Genomic DNA, 15,043 nt, shown 5'->3' on the forward strand with positions numbered 1-15,043 from the left:
ACACTGAAGCCCAGACTGATGAAGTGATTAAAGATCCCAAAGATCCAGTAACTCTGACAAGGAAGTGGCAATAACAGTGTCACCTGAAGGAAGGCCACTTACAGGGACAGCACTTTACTAGTGAATTCCTAAATTAGGCCAATGCAGATCAAACACTCCTTTTGCAAACTAGAGATTCTGTTTAGAAAAGACTCCAGGAGTAACAAATAAGATGTAAACCAAAAGACTGAAGTGAATCCACGACATAAAAATTTGACTAATCCCATTTCAACTTTTCGAATCAGCCTCAGCTGAAGGCACCCTCCCCAAATCACTTGCCCAACTTGGCTCACGGCACCTCTACTATCTTTCCTAAATTCTTGATTATTTAATTCAGTTCAGAACAGCAAGAATGTAATAGGTTTTGCAGTAAGCGGGCCTCTCACTGTTGTGGCCTCTCCCGTTGCGGAGCACAGGCTCCGGACGCGCAGGCTCAGCGGCCACGGCTCACGGGCCCAGCCGCTCCGCGGCATGTGGGATCGTCCCGGACCGGGGCACAAACCCGTGTCCCCCGCATCGTCAGGCGGACTCTCAACCACTGCGCCACCAGGGAAGCCCGCGGTGGCTTCTCTTGTTGCGGAGCACAGGCTCTAGGTGCACAGGCTTCAGTAGTGGTGGCACACGGGCTCAGTAGTTGTGGCGCACGGGCTTAGTTGCTCCGCAGCATGTGGGATCTTCCCGGACCAGGAATTCAACCCGTGTCCCCTGCATTGGCAGGTGGATTCTTATCCACTGTGTCACCAGGGAAGTCCCTGCTGCTGTTATTAGCTTGATGACATTAATAGTGTTTAGTAAGAGCCTCAAGGATTAGCACCCACCAGCTGGGCTAATCTGACAAAGGCAATTGAAACACCAAAGAAACAGGACATAATTATAATTTACACTGTGGGCAGCAGTGTAGGCAGTGCAACTGCTCCACGAGGCATTAGGGAATGTGGGTTGAAAGGGTCTGAAAATATATATATTCTTTGACCCAGAAGTTCACATCCAGGAATTTATTTTATACAATTAAGGAAGCCATCAAAGATTTGGTTACAAGAATGTTCATCATCATGTTGTTTAAAACTGAGAAATTGGTTTAATCAACTGTATAGAGCATCTATACAATGGAGTACTATGTAGTTGTGAAAAAAAGATGCTACAGAACTAGATACCCTGACGCATAAAGAAGAGACTTTTTTTTTTCAAAGATCTGCAAATGGTAACAAACACTTTAAAAAAGTTCAACATCACTAATCATTACAGAAATGCAAATCAAAACTGCAATGAGATACCATTTCACACCCACTAGGATGGCTACTATTAAAAAAACAAAACAAAACAGAAAACAAGTGTTGATGAGGATGTGAAGAAATTGGAACACTTATGCGCTATTGGTGGGAATATAACAGGGTGCAGCCACTGTGGAAAACGGTATGGTGATTCCTCCAAAATGTTAACTTAGAAGTACTATATGATTCAGCATTTCCACTTCTGGGTATATACGCAAAAGAATTGAAAGCACGGACTCGCTACAACATGGATGAACCTAGAGGACATTCTGCTAAGTGAAATAAGCCAAACACAAAAAAGGTAAATACTTTGACTCCCATGTACACTTTTCTGTAGAGCAGAGATCTGCTGATCAAACCAGCACAGGATTCCAATCACCTCAGCAGTGACATTTTTCTAGGTACAGAAATGAACTGACATTTTTCTTTCTATATCAGGTTCTTAAGATTTTCATAATTATGAGTCAGTCTTTGAGTCTGATAACCTCTGAATGATATTATGTGCTGAATAATTAAATTATAATGGAACACCGATAGAGATGCCTCAGATCTCCTTATCTCACATTTTAACTGACAGTGTGGTCATTATAAAATGACTAAGGGTGAGGAGTACGAGAGAGAGGAGTAGAAGACAAACACACCCCTTCTTCTCTCCGCAAAGCCTTTCTAGCAACCTCTCCCCTCAACCAATCAAGCTATCTCCCAGTACTGAGATGTCACAAGATCACCCTTGACTTAAACCCCAGGCTGTCTCATATGAATTACCACAAAGGCATCTTATCCTCTGATAACACATCTCACATCAGGTTCTGTAACTTAAGACTCCACCAGGGGGTACTTCCCTGGTGGCACAATGGTTAAGAATCCACCTGCCAATGCAGGGGACACGGGTTCGATCCCTGGTCCAGGAAGATACCACATGCCACGGAGCAACTAAGCCCATGTGCCACAACTACTGAGCCTGTGCTCTACAGCCCGCGAGCCACAACTACGAGCCCACATGCCACAACTACTGAAGCCCATGTGCCTAGAGCCCGTGCTCTGCAACAGGAGAAGCCACCGCAATGAGAAACCGCACACCACAACGAAGAGTAGCCCCCGCTCGCTGCAACTAGAGGAAGCCCAGGCACAGCAACAAAGACCCAATGCAGCCAAAAATAAATAAATAAATTAAAAAAAAAAAAAGACTCCACGAGGAATCCTGTAGCCTTTCCAGCTTCACATGACGCCCCCTCCTCTCTGCTTTTGTTCATTTGGGTGTGACTTCACTTCCTCTTTGCACATCAAATAACGGACTTGCTTTCCAGGTCTGCAGAGGAAGACTCAGAGTGGGAAACAGAGATATTGTGTAGATCTTCCAAACTGACTCTCCACCTATTACGGACTGACTCTGTGCCACTCCACAATTACCAGTCCCCTGCTGTGCCCTTAGTATGAATTTTGATGTCCTCTGATGACCCTTATCAACATTCTCAAAGCCATACATCATGACTTGGATGCATCCCTAGAAAGCAAACACAGCAGAGTACTCATTGTCTGGGGCTACTGATCCCTTGGACTGTCCTCTGGGGCTGAATCAGATGTCAGCTCAAGGAGTTGCATTTCTACCTCCTTAAATTCCCTCTACAACTTTCCATAACATAAACTTTGCCTACTCACACTGTTCAGGAGTGAAAGCTCATCAGGGTCTCAGGCCACAAAGGTCAGTTGCTATTTCCAGAAGCCTGGCATGGTACATGAATTGATTTAGGAGGAATATGAGAAGACTGTGTATGATATAGAGGCATGCTATTAAATAACATTAAGTCACACAGTGAGACAATTATTCTCCATTCAATTACCCTTTGATTAGTTCTAGAAGACAGTCCCTGGTGAATTCTACCCTGTTTTTAACGCATCTCCAAGGCCTGCTAACCTCCACCTTGAACAAAGAGAAAGTGGACCTCAAGCAGGTAACAGTATCTGGCCAAAATGTAATAATATTTTGTTTCATTTGTATGTAGTTTTTAAATTATCTTTTTTTTCATGGTACGGGAGGCTTGTTTTCTATTTACTATAGTAAATAAAGTTTCCTTTTAAAATAAACTTGGTGACGAAAGGGTGTCCATTTAAAGAAAAAATATGAAGTAAATAATAGTACAGATGGTAAGCACAGATGGCAAAAATGTGAAAACTGAAGCTGGGGTCCTGGTTTGGGGTCAGACGCAACAGCACAGGGAGATCAGCTCGGTGCTTTGTGTCCCCCTAGAGGGATGGGATAGGGAGGGTGGGAGGGGATATGGGGATATATGTATACGTATAGCTGATTTACTTTGTTATACAACAGAAACTAACACACCATTGTAAAGCAATTATACTCCAACAAAGCTGTAAAAAGAAAAAAAAAAAAAAGAATGGCCTAGGTTTGAATTTTGGCTGTGCCACTTGGTAGCTCTGGGATCCTGGGCCAGTTATTTCACTTGTTTGAGGGGATAATCCATCCCTATGGAGTAGTTGCATGGATTAAATATGTGGATTAAATATGTAAGCGCATCACCGAGCAAGGTATGTGACTCATAAAAGCAGCCCACTCAATGGATACTTTTGGTATGACTATTGCCCCACCTAACTCTGGACCACAAGCTGTGTTTGCTTTCCAGACTGAGGAGTCTGGCCCCACAAGGGTCCATCCCTGGCCACATAAGCAACACAGAAAAGGCTGTTTCTGGTTGAGTCCCACACTGGCATGCCTGGATGTTCTCTGCCTTCATCTCTTCCATGGTCATCCATCAGTGGACTCTCCCAGCTCCTGACCTTCCCTCCTGAGTGCGGACAGCCCGATCTTTTCATTCATTTCTTCATTAATGGGACACATACTCATTAAGCGCCTGTCCAGCACAGGGGAGACAGCACTGACCGTGGAAGCCGAGCCGCAGCTCTCAGAGCACCTCCACTGCGGATGCATGCAGATGAGCAGTAATCAACAAGAAGACACAGACATGGAACACTTTCAGATAGTTTGTGCCCTGATCTCCTCTTGAAAAGGACACTTGCTTACAATGTGAGAGCAGAAACAAGAAGGGAGAAGACAGCTTTTCCCCAGCTCAGCGGGGAATGTGCATGTCAGATGACAGAAATTTTTTGTCACTCTACACGTGTCCAAGAATGACCAAGAAAGTGTTTCGAGTATGGATTTGGGGGTTACAAGTAAATTCTAGTGAGCAGACGGATTCGCAAATACCGAATCTGCAAATAATGAGAACTGACTGTAAATTAGTGTGATGTGATAGAGAGTGAGGAGGAGGGGGGTTCAATTTTCAATGGGGAATCTCTCTGAGGAAGAGGTAACATCTCAGCTGAAACTTGAATGATGAGATGAAGCCAGTCATGTGAGGTTCAGGGGACACAGTGTGCCAGGGAGAAGGAGCAGCAAGAGTACAGGACGGGAGAAAGAAACAAGCTTGGCGAGTCGGGAATCAGAAAGGAGCAGCTGAAGTGTAGAGAGTAGCCTGTGATGGGGAGAGAGGCAGGAGATGAAGTTGCAGAAGTGAGGTTGGGGTGGGTTGGTCCTCAAGCCCACATAGATCCTGGCCCATCACCTATATAAAACTCAGATCTTCCTCTAGACAAGGGGCTCCTTTCTGGCCACCCCCATGGTCCTACCCTCAGCTCCTACTCTGACGGACTTTCCCAAGTAGCCCTGGCTGGCTCCCCCTGGCAGCCCAGACCCTGCTCTCTCTCTACCATGGGCATGCTAACAAGTAGGAAGTTCTTTCTTACGTATAACCTAAATCAGTGTTGCAACAATTCAAATCCATTTTCTGTTGTCCTAAGTAACTATATAGGGGAGTTACCATCACCATCCTTAATATATTACAATTCCTTAACATATTACAATTACCACTTTTTGAGCAAAAGCAATATGCTAAGAGCTTTAAGGGAAAAGGCTCAGAGAGGTTAAGTAACTTGTCAAAAGTCACACAGCTAAATGCTGCGGGAAGATTCAGACCCAGTTCTATCTAACTCCAAGCTGAACTCTTTCTATTATGTTCTTCTTCCCTCCCCTGGCTCTTCTCAAACATACAGACTCTCAACACTTCTCTTTATGGATGGTCACAATAACCTGATTTATCTATATATAAACAACTAGGTGGTTTTTCTTGTTCCCCATACCTTGCCCTGTACAGGTTGAATCAAGAGTCAGTCTCTATACACACTACTATATACAAAATAGATAACCAACAAGGACCTACTGTATAGCACAGGGAACTATACTCAATGTCTTGTAATAACCTATAAGAGAATGTAAAAAAATATATATATGTATAACTAAATCACTTTGCTGTATACCTGAAACTAACACAACATTGTAAATCAACTATATTCCAATATAAATAAATAAATAGATTCAGTCTCTAAAAAAAAAAAAAAAAAGTCTAGTGTAAGACGTTTTCAATCTTATAGTCTTACAATATAAAGACATTTAGGAATTGAGGGTAAAAAATAATAAAGATAATCATGATAATTACTGCCAACATTAATTGAACATTTTCTATGTGCCAAATAAAGGGCTAACATACATGATCTCACCTCACTTAATCTTTATAAGAATCCTAGGAAGTAAATATTATCATCCCCATTTCCCAGAAGTGGACACTGAAGCCCAGACTGATGAAGTGATTAAAGATCCCAAAGATCCAGTAACTCTGACAAGGAAGTGGCAATAACAGTGTCACCTGAAGGAAGGCCACTTACAGGGACAGCACTTTACTAGTGAATTCCTAAATTAGGCCAATGCAGATCAAACACTCCTTTTGCAAACTAGAGATTCTGTTTAGAAAAGACTCCAGGAGTAACAAATAAGATGTAAACCAAAAGACTGAAGTGAATCCACGACATAAAAATTTGACTAATCCCATTTCAACTTTTCGAATCAGCCTCAGCTGAAGGCACCCTCCCCAAATCACTTGCCCAACTTGGCTCACGGCACCTCTACTATCTTTCCTAAATTCTTGATTATTTAATTCAGTTCAGAACAGCAAGAATGTAATAGGCTGAAGAGTGAGGTGCCTCCAGACTCCTCTCTACTCCCAAAACACTAAGCCCATTCTCTCCACATTGCTTTCTGCACTTTTCTTCATCTGTGTAAACCTTTACATTCATTATGTTTCAAGAAATGTCAGATCCCCTTCTCTCAATGCTGCCCATCACAGTCCTCACCATCTGTATTACTCCTTTGCACACACAGACCTTCCATAAACTATTATGTATTTAAAGTGTGCACATCTCATTTCCCCAGTGATATAATAAACTACTGGGGCAGGAAGTATGCTAATATTGTTTTGTATTCCTTGAAGTATCCAGCAAAATGTTAGGCCCAGGATATATTTACGTTTCTAAAGTATGAATAGATTTGTATTTGTGCTTCTTTTTCTATAACTGTATATGTATTAACAAGTATTTATTTGTCCTACCAATAATCTAAGATTATAAGCTCATTGTTGGAACAGATAATAACTTCATATCCTTGTACAGTACTGTATGTTTAAATTTTGTTTTTTTAAGAATGAGGTTAAGGGAGGGTGTGGCCAGGTGGCAGAGTAGGAAGACCTGGAGCTCACCAGCTCCTACAGGCACACCTAATCACAACTACCCACAGAGCAACTATAAATGAGAATGACCTGAAGACTAGCAGAGATTTTCCACAACTAAAGACACAGAGAAGGAACCACAATGAGAAGGATAGAAGGGCAATGCCACGACCTAGTCAAGACCCACTCACCCAGGTCAGCAACCCACAAACAAGAGGATAATCACAATTACAGAGATTCTCCCCAAAGAGCAAGGGTTCTGAGCCCCACATCGGGCTCCCCAGTCCAGGAATCCTAAACCGAGAAGACAAGCCCCCAGAACATCCGGCTTTGAAGGCCGGAAGGGCTTGGCTACATGAGAGCAAGAGGGCTGTAGGAACAGAGACTCATCTGTTAAGGGTGTGTGCAAAATCTCATACACTCTGAGACCCAGGACAGAGGCAGTAGTTTGAAAGGAGCCTGGGTCAGACCTATTTTCTGATCTCAGAGAGCCTCCCAGAGAGGCAAGAGCTCACCCTGGGGTCACTGATGCTGGTGGCAGCCATTTTGGGGAGCTCGTTCTACCACAAGAACACTGGTGCTAGCAAGTGCCATTTTGGGGTCCACCCTATAGACTATTAGTGCCAGGGGCTTACCTGCCCACTAGTGGGCCGGCAGCAGCTGTGTGCCCCAACCAGACCATGTAGACAGCCACATGGGAAGCCTACCCCACCCTCCAACCTGACCATTGCCACTGTGCAAGGCACAGCCTTGCAGCCAACCAGGCCAGGGGCCAGCCCTGCCTACCAGACCACCCACAGTACTCTTCCCACCACAACAGAAGGGGTCACACAGGGGGTACCCCTAGAGCATACAGCTCTGAACAGCAGGGGAGTGAGCTGCTGGGCCCCACAGGATGTCAACTGCATAAGGCCACTTCTCCAAGATCCAGAAACTTAACCAACCTACCTGATACACAGAAATAAATACAGAAAATTGGGCAAAATGATGAGAGAGCAAAATATGTTCTAAACAAAGAAGGAACAAGAGAAAACCTCAGAAAAAGAACTAAATGAAATGGAGAAAAGCAATCTACTTGATAAAGAATTCTAGGTAATGATCATTAAGATGCTCCACAAACTTGGGAGAAGACTTGGATGAACACAGTGAGAATTTTAACTGATAGGTAGTTAGAAAATACAAAGATGCCCCAAACAGACCCGAAGATAAAATAACCAGAAAAAAAAAAAACAACTACAAGTAATGAACAGTATATTAGATGATACAGAGGAGTGGAATAGCAATCTGGAAGACAGACTAGTGGAAATCACCCAAGATGAACAGAAAATAAAAGAATTTGAAAAAATGAGGGTAGTTTAAGAGACCTCTGGGACAACATCAAGCGTACCAACATTCACATTATAGGGGTACCAGAAGAAGAGAGAAAAGGGCAGAGAACTTACTTGAAGAAATAGCAGGTGAAAACTTCCTTAACCTAGGGAAGGAAACAGACATCCAGGTAGAGGAAGTACAGAGTCCCAAACAAGAAGAACTGAAAGAGGTCCACACCACAACATGTTATAATTAAAATGGAAAAAATTAAGGATAAAGAGAAAATCTTAAAAGCAGCAAGAGAATGCCCACAGACTGTCAACTGACTTTTCAGCAGAAACTTAACAGGCCAGGAGGACGGCCATGATATATTTCAAGTGATGAAAGGATAAAATGTACACCACAAATGCTCTATCTGCAAGACTCTCATTCAGATTTGAAGGACAGAGAAAGAGCTTTGCAGACGAGCAAAAGCTAAAAAAGTTCAGCACCACTAAACCAGCTTTACAAGAAACGTTCAAGGAATCTCTCTAAGTGAAAAAGAAAAGACCACAACTAGAAACATGAAAATTAGGAAAGGAAAATTCTCACTGGTAAAGGCAAACATATAGTAAAAGTCGTAGATCAACAACTTATAAAGATAGAAGGAAGGTTAAGTCAAAAGTAGGAAAATCATCTATATCCACAATAAATAATTAAGGGGTACACAAAACAAAAAGATGTAAAATATGACATCAAAAACATTAAATATGGGGAGGTGGAAGTAAAAATACAGGGTTGTTACAATGCATTAGAACTGAAGAGATCCTCAACTTAAAATAATCACATATATATATACACATAGGTTGTTATATATGAAACTTATGGTAATAATAAACCAAAACCTTTAATAGATGTACACACACACACACACACACACACACACACAAAAGAAAGGAATCCAAACATAACACTAAAGAGAGTCATCAAGTCACAAGAGAGGAGAGCAAAAGAAAAAAGGAACAAAAGAGAACCATAAAAACGACCAGACAACAATTAACAAAATGGCAATAAGTACATACTTATCAATAATTACTTTAAATGTAAATGAACAAACTGCTCTGATCAAAAGACAGAGTGGCTGAATGGATTAAAAAACAAGACCCATCTATATGCTACCTATAGGAGACTCACTTCCAATCTAAAGACACACACAGACTAAAAATGAAGGGATGGGAAAAATACTCCACATAAATGCAAATGAAAAGAAAGCCGGGGTAGCAAATGTACATCAGACAAGACAGACTTTATTTTTTTTTAATCTTATTTCAGTTTACTTTTTTATACAGCAGGTTCTTATTAGTTATCTGTTTTATACATATTAGAGTATATATGCCAATCCCAATCTCCCAGTTCATCACACCACCACCAACCCCCGCCCCCGCTTTCCCCCCTTGGTGTCCATATGTTTTTCTCTACATCTGTGTCTCTATAGACAAGACAGACTTTAAAACAAAGATGTTATCAAGAGACAAAGAAGGACATTACCATTTAATGATCAAGGGATCAATCCAAGAAGCAGATACAACAACTGTAAATGTATATGCACCCAACATAGGAGCACCTAAATACATTAAGCAAATACAGGTAAACATCAAGGGAGAAACTGACAGTAATACAATAATAGTAGGGGACTTTAACACCTCATTTACATCTATGGACAGATCATCCAGAAAAAAAAATCAATATGGAAACATGGCCTTAAATGACACATTAGACTAGACCGATTTCATAAATATTGATATATATAGAACATTTCAACCTAAAGCAGGAGAATACACATACTTTTCAAGTGCACATGGAACATTCTCCAGGACAGATCACATGCCACAAACTAAATCTGAATAAATTTAAGATAACTGAAATCATATCAACGGTATGAGCAGAGAAATCAACTACAAGAAAATAAATGAAAAAACACAAACGCATGGAGCCTAAACAATATGCTACTGAACAACCAATGGGTCACTGAAGAAATCAAAAGGAAATTTTAAAAAAAATCTGGAGGCAAATGAAAAAGAAACACAGTCCAAACACAACAATACAACAATCCAAAATCTACAGAACACAGCAAAAGCTGTTCTAAGAGGAAAGTTTACAGCCATATAAGCGTACCTCAGGAAACAAGAAAAATCTCAAAACAATCTAAACTTACACCTGAAGGAACCAGAAAAAGAAGAATAAACAAAACCTAAAGTTAGTAGAAGGAAAGAAATAATAAATATCAGTGCAGAAATAAATGAAATAAAGACTAAAAACACAGAAAAGATCGATGAAAGAGCTGGTTCTGAAAAGATACACAAAATTAATAAACCTTTAGCCAGACTCATAAGAAAAAGAGAAGGCCCAATAAATAATCCAGAAATGAAAGAGAAATTACAAATTAAACCACGGAAATACATAGGATCATTAGAGATTACTTCGAACAATTATACGTCAACAAAATGAACAATTTACAATAGATATATTCCTAGGAACATACAATCTCCCAAGACTGAATCAGGAAGAAACAGAAAATATGAACAGACCAGTTACCAGTAATGAAATTGAATCAGTAATTTAGAAAACTACCAACAAACAAAAGTCCAGGACCAGTAGGTGAATTCTACCAAACATTTAAAGAGTTAATGCCTATTCTTCTCAAACTATTCCAAAAAATTGAAGATGAAGGAACACTTTGGAATACATTCTATAAGGCCAGCATCACCCTAACAAAAAACAGGCAAAAACACCACAAAAAAGTAGAATTACAAGCCAATATCACTGATGAACACAGATGCAAACATTCTCAAAATATTAGCAAACTGAATTCAACAATACATCAAATGAATCATATACCATATCAAGTGGAATTTATCCCAGGGATGCAAGGATGGTTCAATATCCACAAATCAATCAATATGATACACCACATTAACAAACTGAAGAATAAAAATGATATGATCATATTGATAGATGCAGAAAAAGCTATTGATAAAATTCAACACCATTTATGATAAAAACTCTCCAGAAAGTGGGCATAGAGGGAACCTACCTCAATATAATAAAGGCCATATATGACAAGCCCACAGTTAACATCATATTCAATGATGAAAAGCTGAGAGCATTTCCTCTAAGATCAGGAACAAAACAAAGATGTCCACTCTCACCACTTTTATTCAACATAGTTTTGGAAGTCCTGGCCACAGCACTCAGAGAAGAAAAATAAATAAAAGGAATCCGAATTGGAAAGGAAGAAGTAAAACTGTCACTGTTTGCAGATGACATGATACCATATATAGAAAATCCTAATGACGCTACCAAAAAAATCAGAATTAATAAATGAATTCAGTAAAGATCCAGGATAAAAATGTAATACAGAAATCTGTTGTGTTTCTATACACTAATAACAAACTATCAGAAAGAGAAATTAAACCTCATTAACAATTTCATCAAAAAGAATAAAATACCTAGGAATAAATATAACCAAAGAGGCAAAAAACTTGTACTTTGAAAGCTATAAGACACTGATGAAAGAAATTGAAGACGACACAAACAAATGGAAAGATATACTGTGCTCATGGGTTGGAAGAATTAATATTGTTAAAATGACCATAAACCCTAAGGCAATCTACAGATTCAATGCAATCCCTATCAAAATACCCATGACATTTTTCACAGAACTAGAACAAATAATTCTAAAATTTGTATGGAAACACCAAAGACCCCAAATAGCCAAAGCAATCTTGGGAAAGGAGAACAAAGCTAGAGGTATCATGCTCCCTGATTTCAAATTATACTACAAAGCTATAGTAATCAAAACAGTCTGGTACTGGCACACACAAAAAAGATACATAGATCAATGTAACAGAATAGAGAGTAGAGAAATAAATCCAAACTTATGTGGTCAATTAGTCTCCAACAAAGGAGGCAATGGGGAGTAGATAGTCTCTTCGATAAACGATGCTGGGAAAAGTGGACAGCTACATGCCAAAGAATCAAACTGGACTACTTTCTAACACCATGCACAAAAATAAACTCAAAATGGATTAAAAACTTAAATGCAAGAACTGAAACCATAAAAGTCCTAGAAGAAAACATAGGCAGCATGGTCTTAGCAATATTTTTTGGATCTTTCTCCTCAGGCAAGGGCAAAAAAGCAAAAATGAACAAATGGTACTACATGAAACTAAAAAGATTTGCACAGCAAAGGAAACTATCAAGAAAGGCAGCCTACCAAATGGAAGGAGGTATTTGCAAATGAATTACCCAATAAGGAGTTTCTATCCAAAATATACAAAGAACTCATACAACTCAACAACAACAACAAAAAATTGAAAAATGGGAGGAGTACTTGTATACACATTTTTCCAAAAAAGACATACAGATGGCCAACAGACATGTGAAAAGATAGTCAGCATCACTAATCACCAGGGAAATGCAAATCAAAACCAGAATGAGATACTACCTCATACCTGTCAGAATGGCTATTTTCAAGAAGATAACAAATAAAAAATATTGGTGAGGATGTAAAGAAAAGGAAACCCTTGTGTACTGTTTGTGGGATTGTAAACTGGTACAACCACTATGGAAAACAGTATGGAGGTTCCTCAAAAAATTAAAAATAGAACTACCATATGATCCAGAAATTCCACTTCTGAAGAAAACAAAAACAGTAATTGGAAAGATATGTGCACCCCTATGTTCACCACAGCATTATTTACAATAGCCAACAAATGGAAGCAACCTGTGTCCATTGATAGATACATGGATAAAGAAGATGTGGTATATATATATATATATATATATATATATATATACGTATATATATGTATTATATATACAATGGAATATTAATAGGCTTAAAAAAGAATGAAATCTTGCCATTTGCAAAAACATGGATGGACCTAGAGGGTATCATGCTAAGTGAAATAAGTCAGACAGAGAATATAAATATCAAATGATTTCATATGTGAAATAAAAACATAAATAAATAAAATAAAATGAAAATAGACTCAACAGATACAGAGAACAAACGGGGAGAACAAACGGTTCACAGAGGGGAGTATGGTGGGGGTGGGGTCGGGTGGGAGAATTAGGTGAATAGTTAAGTGATACAAACCTCCAGTTATAATGTAAATAAGCCATGGGGATGTAATATACAGCATAAGGACAATAATATTATAGTAACTTTGTATGGGGACAGATGGTTAAAGGACTTATTGTGGTGATCATTTCATAAAGCACACAAATGTCAAACCATTATATAGTGCTCCTGAAACATAATATTGTACATCAACTATATTTTTAAAGGCTTCCAGTGTGGCAGGCACAAATTGCTTTTTTGCCAGAAATATTAAAATCATTTTATGTATTTTTACAGTTGCCTAAGTATCCTCTCTATTTTCTTATATTTCTGAATCAAAAGGCATTAAATAAACCTCTCTTTGTTCACTATAAACACTGGATGAGGCAAATGTGAAAATCATTTGAAGAAATGTGAAACAGTAAAAGCAATTTACTTTTGTCAAAATAAGAAAGTGCCAAAGGCTGTTATAAATGGCAAGAAGGCAAACATAGCCAATATATGCAAATATAAATGTAAAGGGGGGAAACTGAGCATAAAACTGTATTTGTATGTAACATATACATGTATGTAATGGACACATGTATGTACACAACACCATTACAAGAATGAAAAACAAAGATGAGGAGTAATTTAAAACAAAGCAAGAGCATTTTCTTCTATTACATTGCTTAACTTCATAACAATAAAATGTTAATAAGGAAAGAAAATATGGAAAGAAAAGCCCAGATCTGTATACATTTTATAAACATCCATAACTAAAACATTTCATACCTGTAAACATGGCGTGAAAGTAAGGACTACAGGCGGCCAGCACCACTCTGTGAGCAGAAATTTCCATGTCTTCAGCCACAATTGTGACATCACACAGCAAATTCTGACTGTTTACAAAACAGGGAGAGAATAATTTTAATGATAACAAGAGTAAGTGTATTGAACACCCTATGCAAAAATTTTACGGTAAAAGTCCAATTTTCTGAAGTTAAGACTAACTAAAAATTGCCATCCTTAAAAACAGGATACCCAAACATGAAGAACATAGAAAACAGTCATGACATAGGCCAACATGCCTTGGCCCTCACTCAGAATCTTGCCTTTGTTTAACAGAGAAATCTTTCCAAACTTGATTACTGATTTCTCAACCTAATAAAAATTACTGGCAGCAAACCATTAATGGGGTGTAAAACGGGAGGCTGTTTGCATTAAGAACTGCATCAGCAGAAGTGGCAGATGGTGGTATGACACTAAGATAAAGACAAAATGAAACACACGAAGAAAACTAAATTGGGTCAAAGTATCAAAACTATACAGACATAGAAAATGTCCTGGTCATCAAGCAAAGGTAAAATTACATTCAACTACCTGCTGCTTGAAAGGCGTTTGAGCATTTGAAGTTTAACTTAATCAGAACACTTTCCCAATGCAAAATATCTCATTCTTCAAGGTCAGAAAATATTACCACACATAAAATTAAATGTAAGTTTAATGCTGTGCCCTGTAAGTTGAAGCACGGGTCACGATGCCATATGAGACATCAGGAAGGTCCACGTGTTAGACTCAAGAGGTGGCCATCACTCAACTGTAATTCCTCCAGATCAGTGTGGAAAACTAACAAAGTCTACAGTCTGCTCTGCGTAGATAAAATCATTCTGCAATTCTATGAATTCCATGGGTTCACAAGTTAAGCAGGGGGAACTCAGTGGTGTTTTCAGGAAGGTGTTATACAGGAGCTCCACCCGCATGTATTA

The 15,043-nt window shown here is 39.2% G+C and overlaps 1 protein-coding gene across 4 annotated transcripts in view; it reads right to left on the minus strand.

The window, feature by feature from the left end:
- Positions 1 to 15,043, minus strand: part of KLHL2 (kelch like family member 2) — a 132,629-nt gene that overhangs the window by 92,186 nt on the left and 25,400 nt on the right. For 3 of the 4 annotated variants that reach the window (XM_024116869.3, XM_055086009.1, XM_028491872.2), the window contains one exon: positions 14,070 to 14,176. In XM_024116869.3, the coding sequence (XP_023972637.1) occupies positions 14,070 to 14,176 (107 nt within the window). Of the gene's footprint in view, positions 1 to 14,069; positions 14,177 to 15,043 lie in introns of those variants that run through there. The other variant, XM_024116871.2, reaches the window with a different exon arrangement.

This window comes from Physeter macrocephalus, chromosome 7 (genome assembly GCF_002837175.3).
Source record: "Physeter macrocephalus isolate SW-GA chromosome 7, ASM283717v5, whole genome shotgun sequence".
Taxonomy (NCBI): Eukaryota; Metazoa; Chordata; class Mammalia; order Artiodactyla; family Physeteridae; genus Physeter; species Physeter macrocephalus.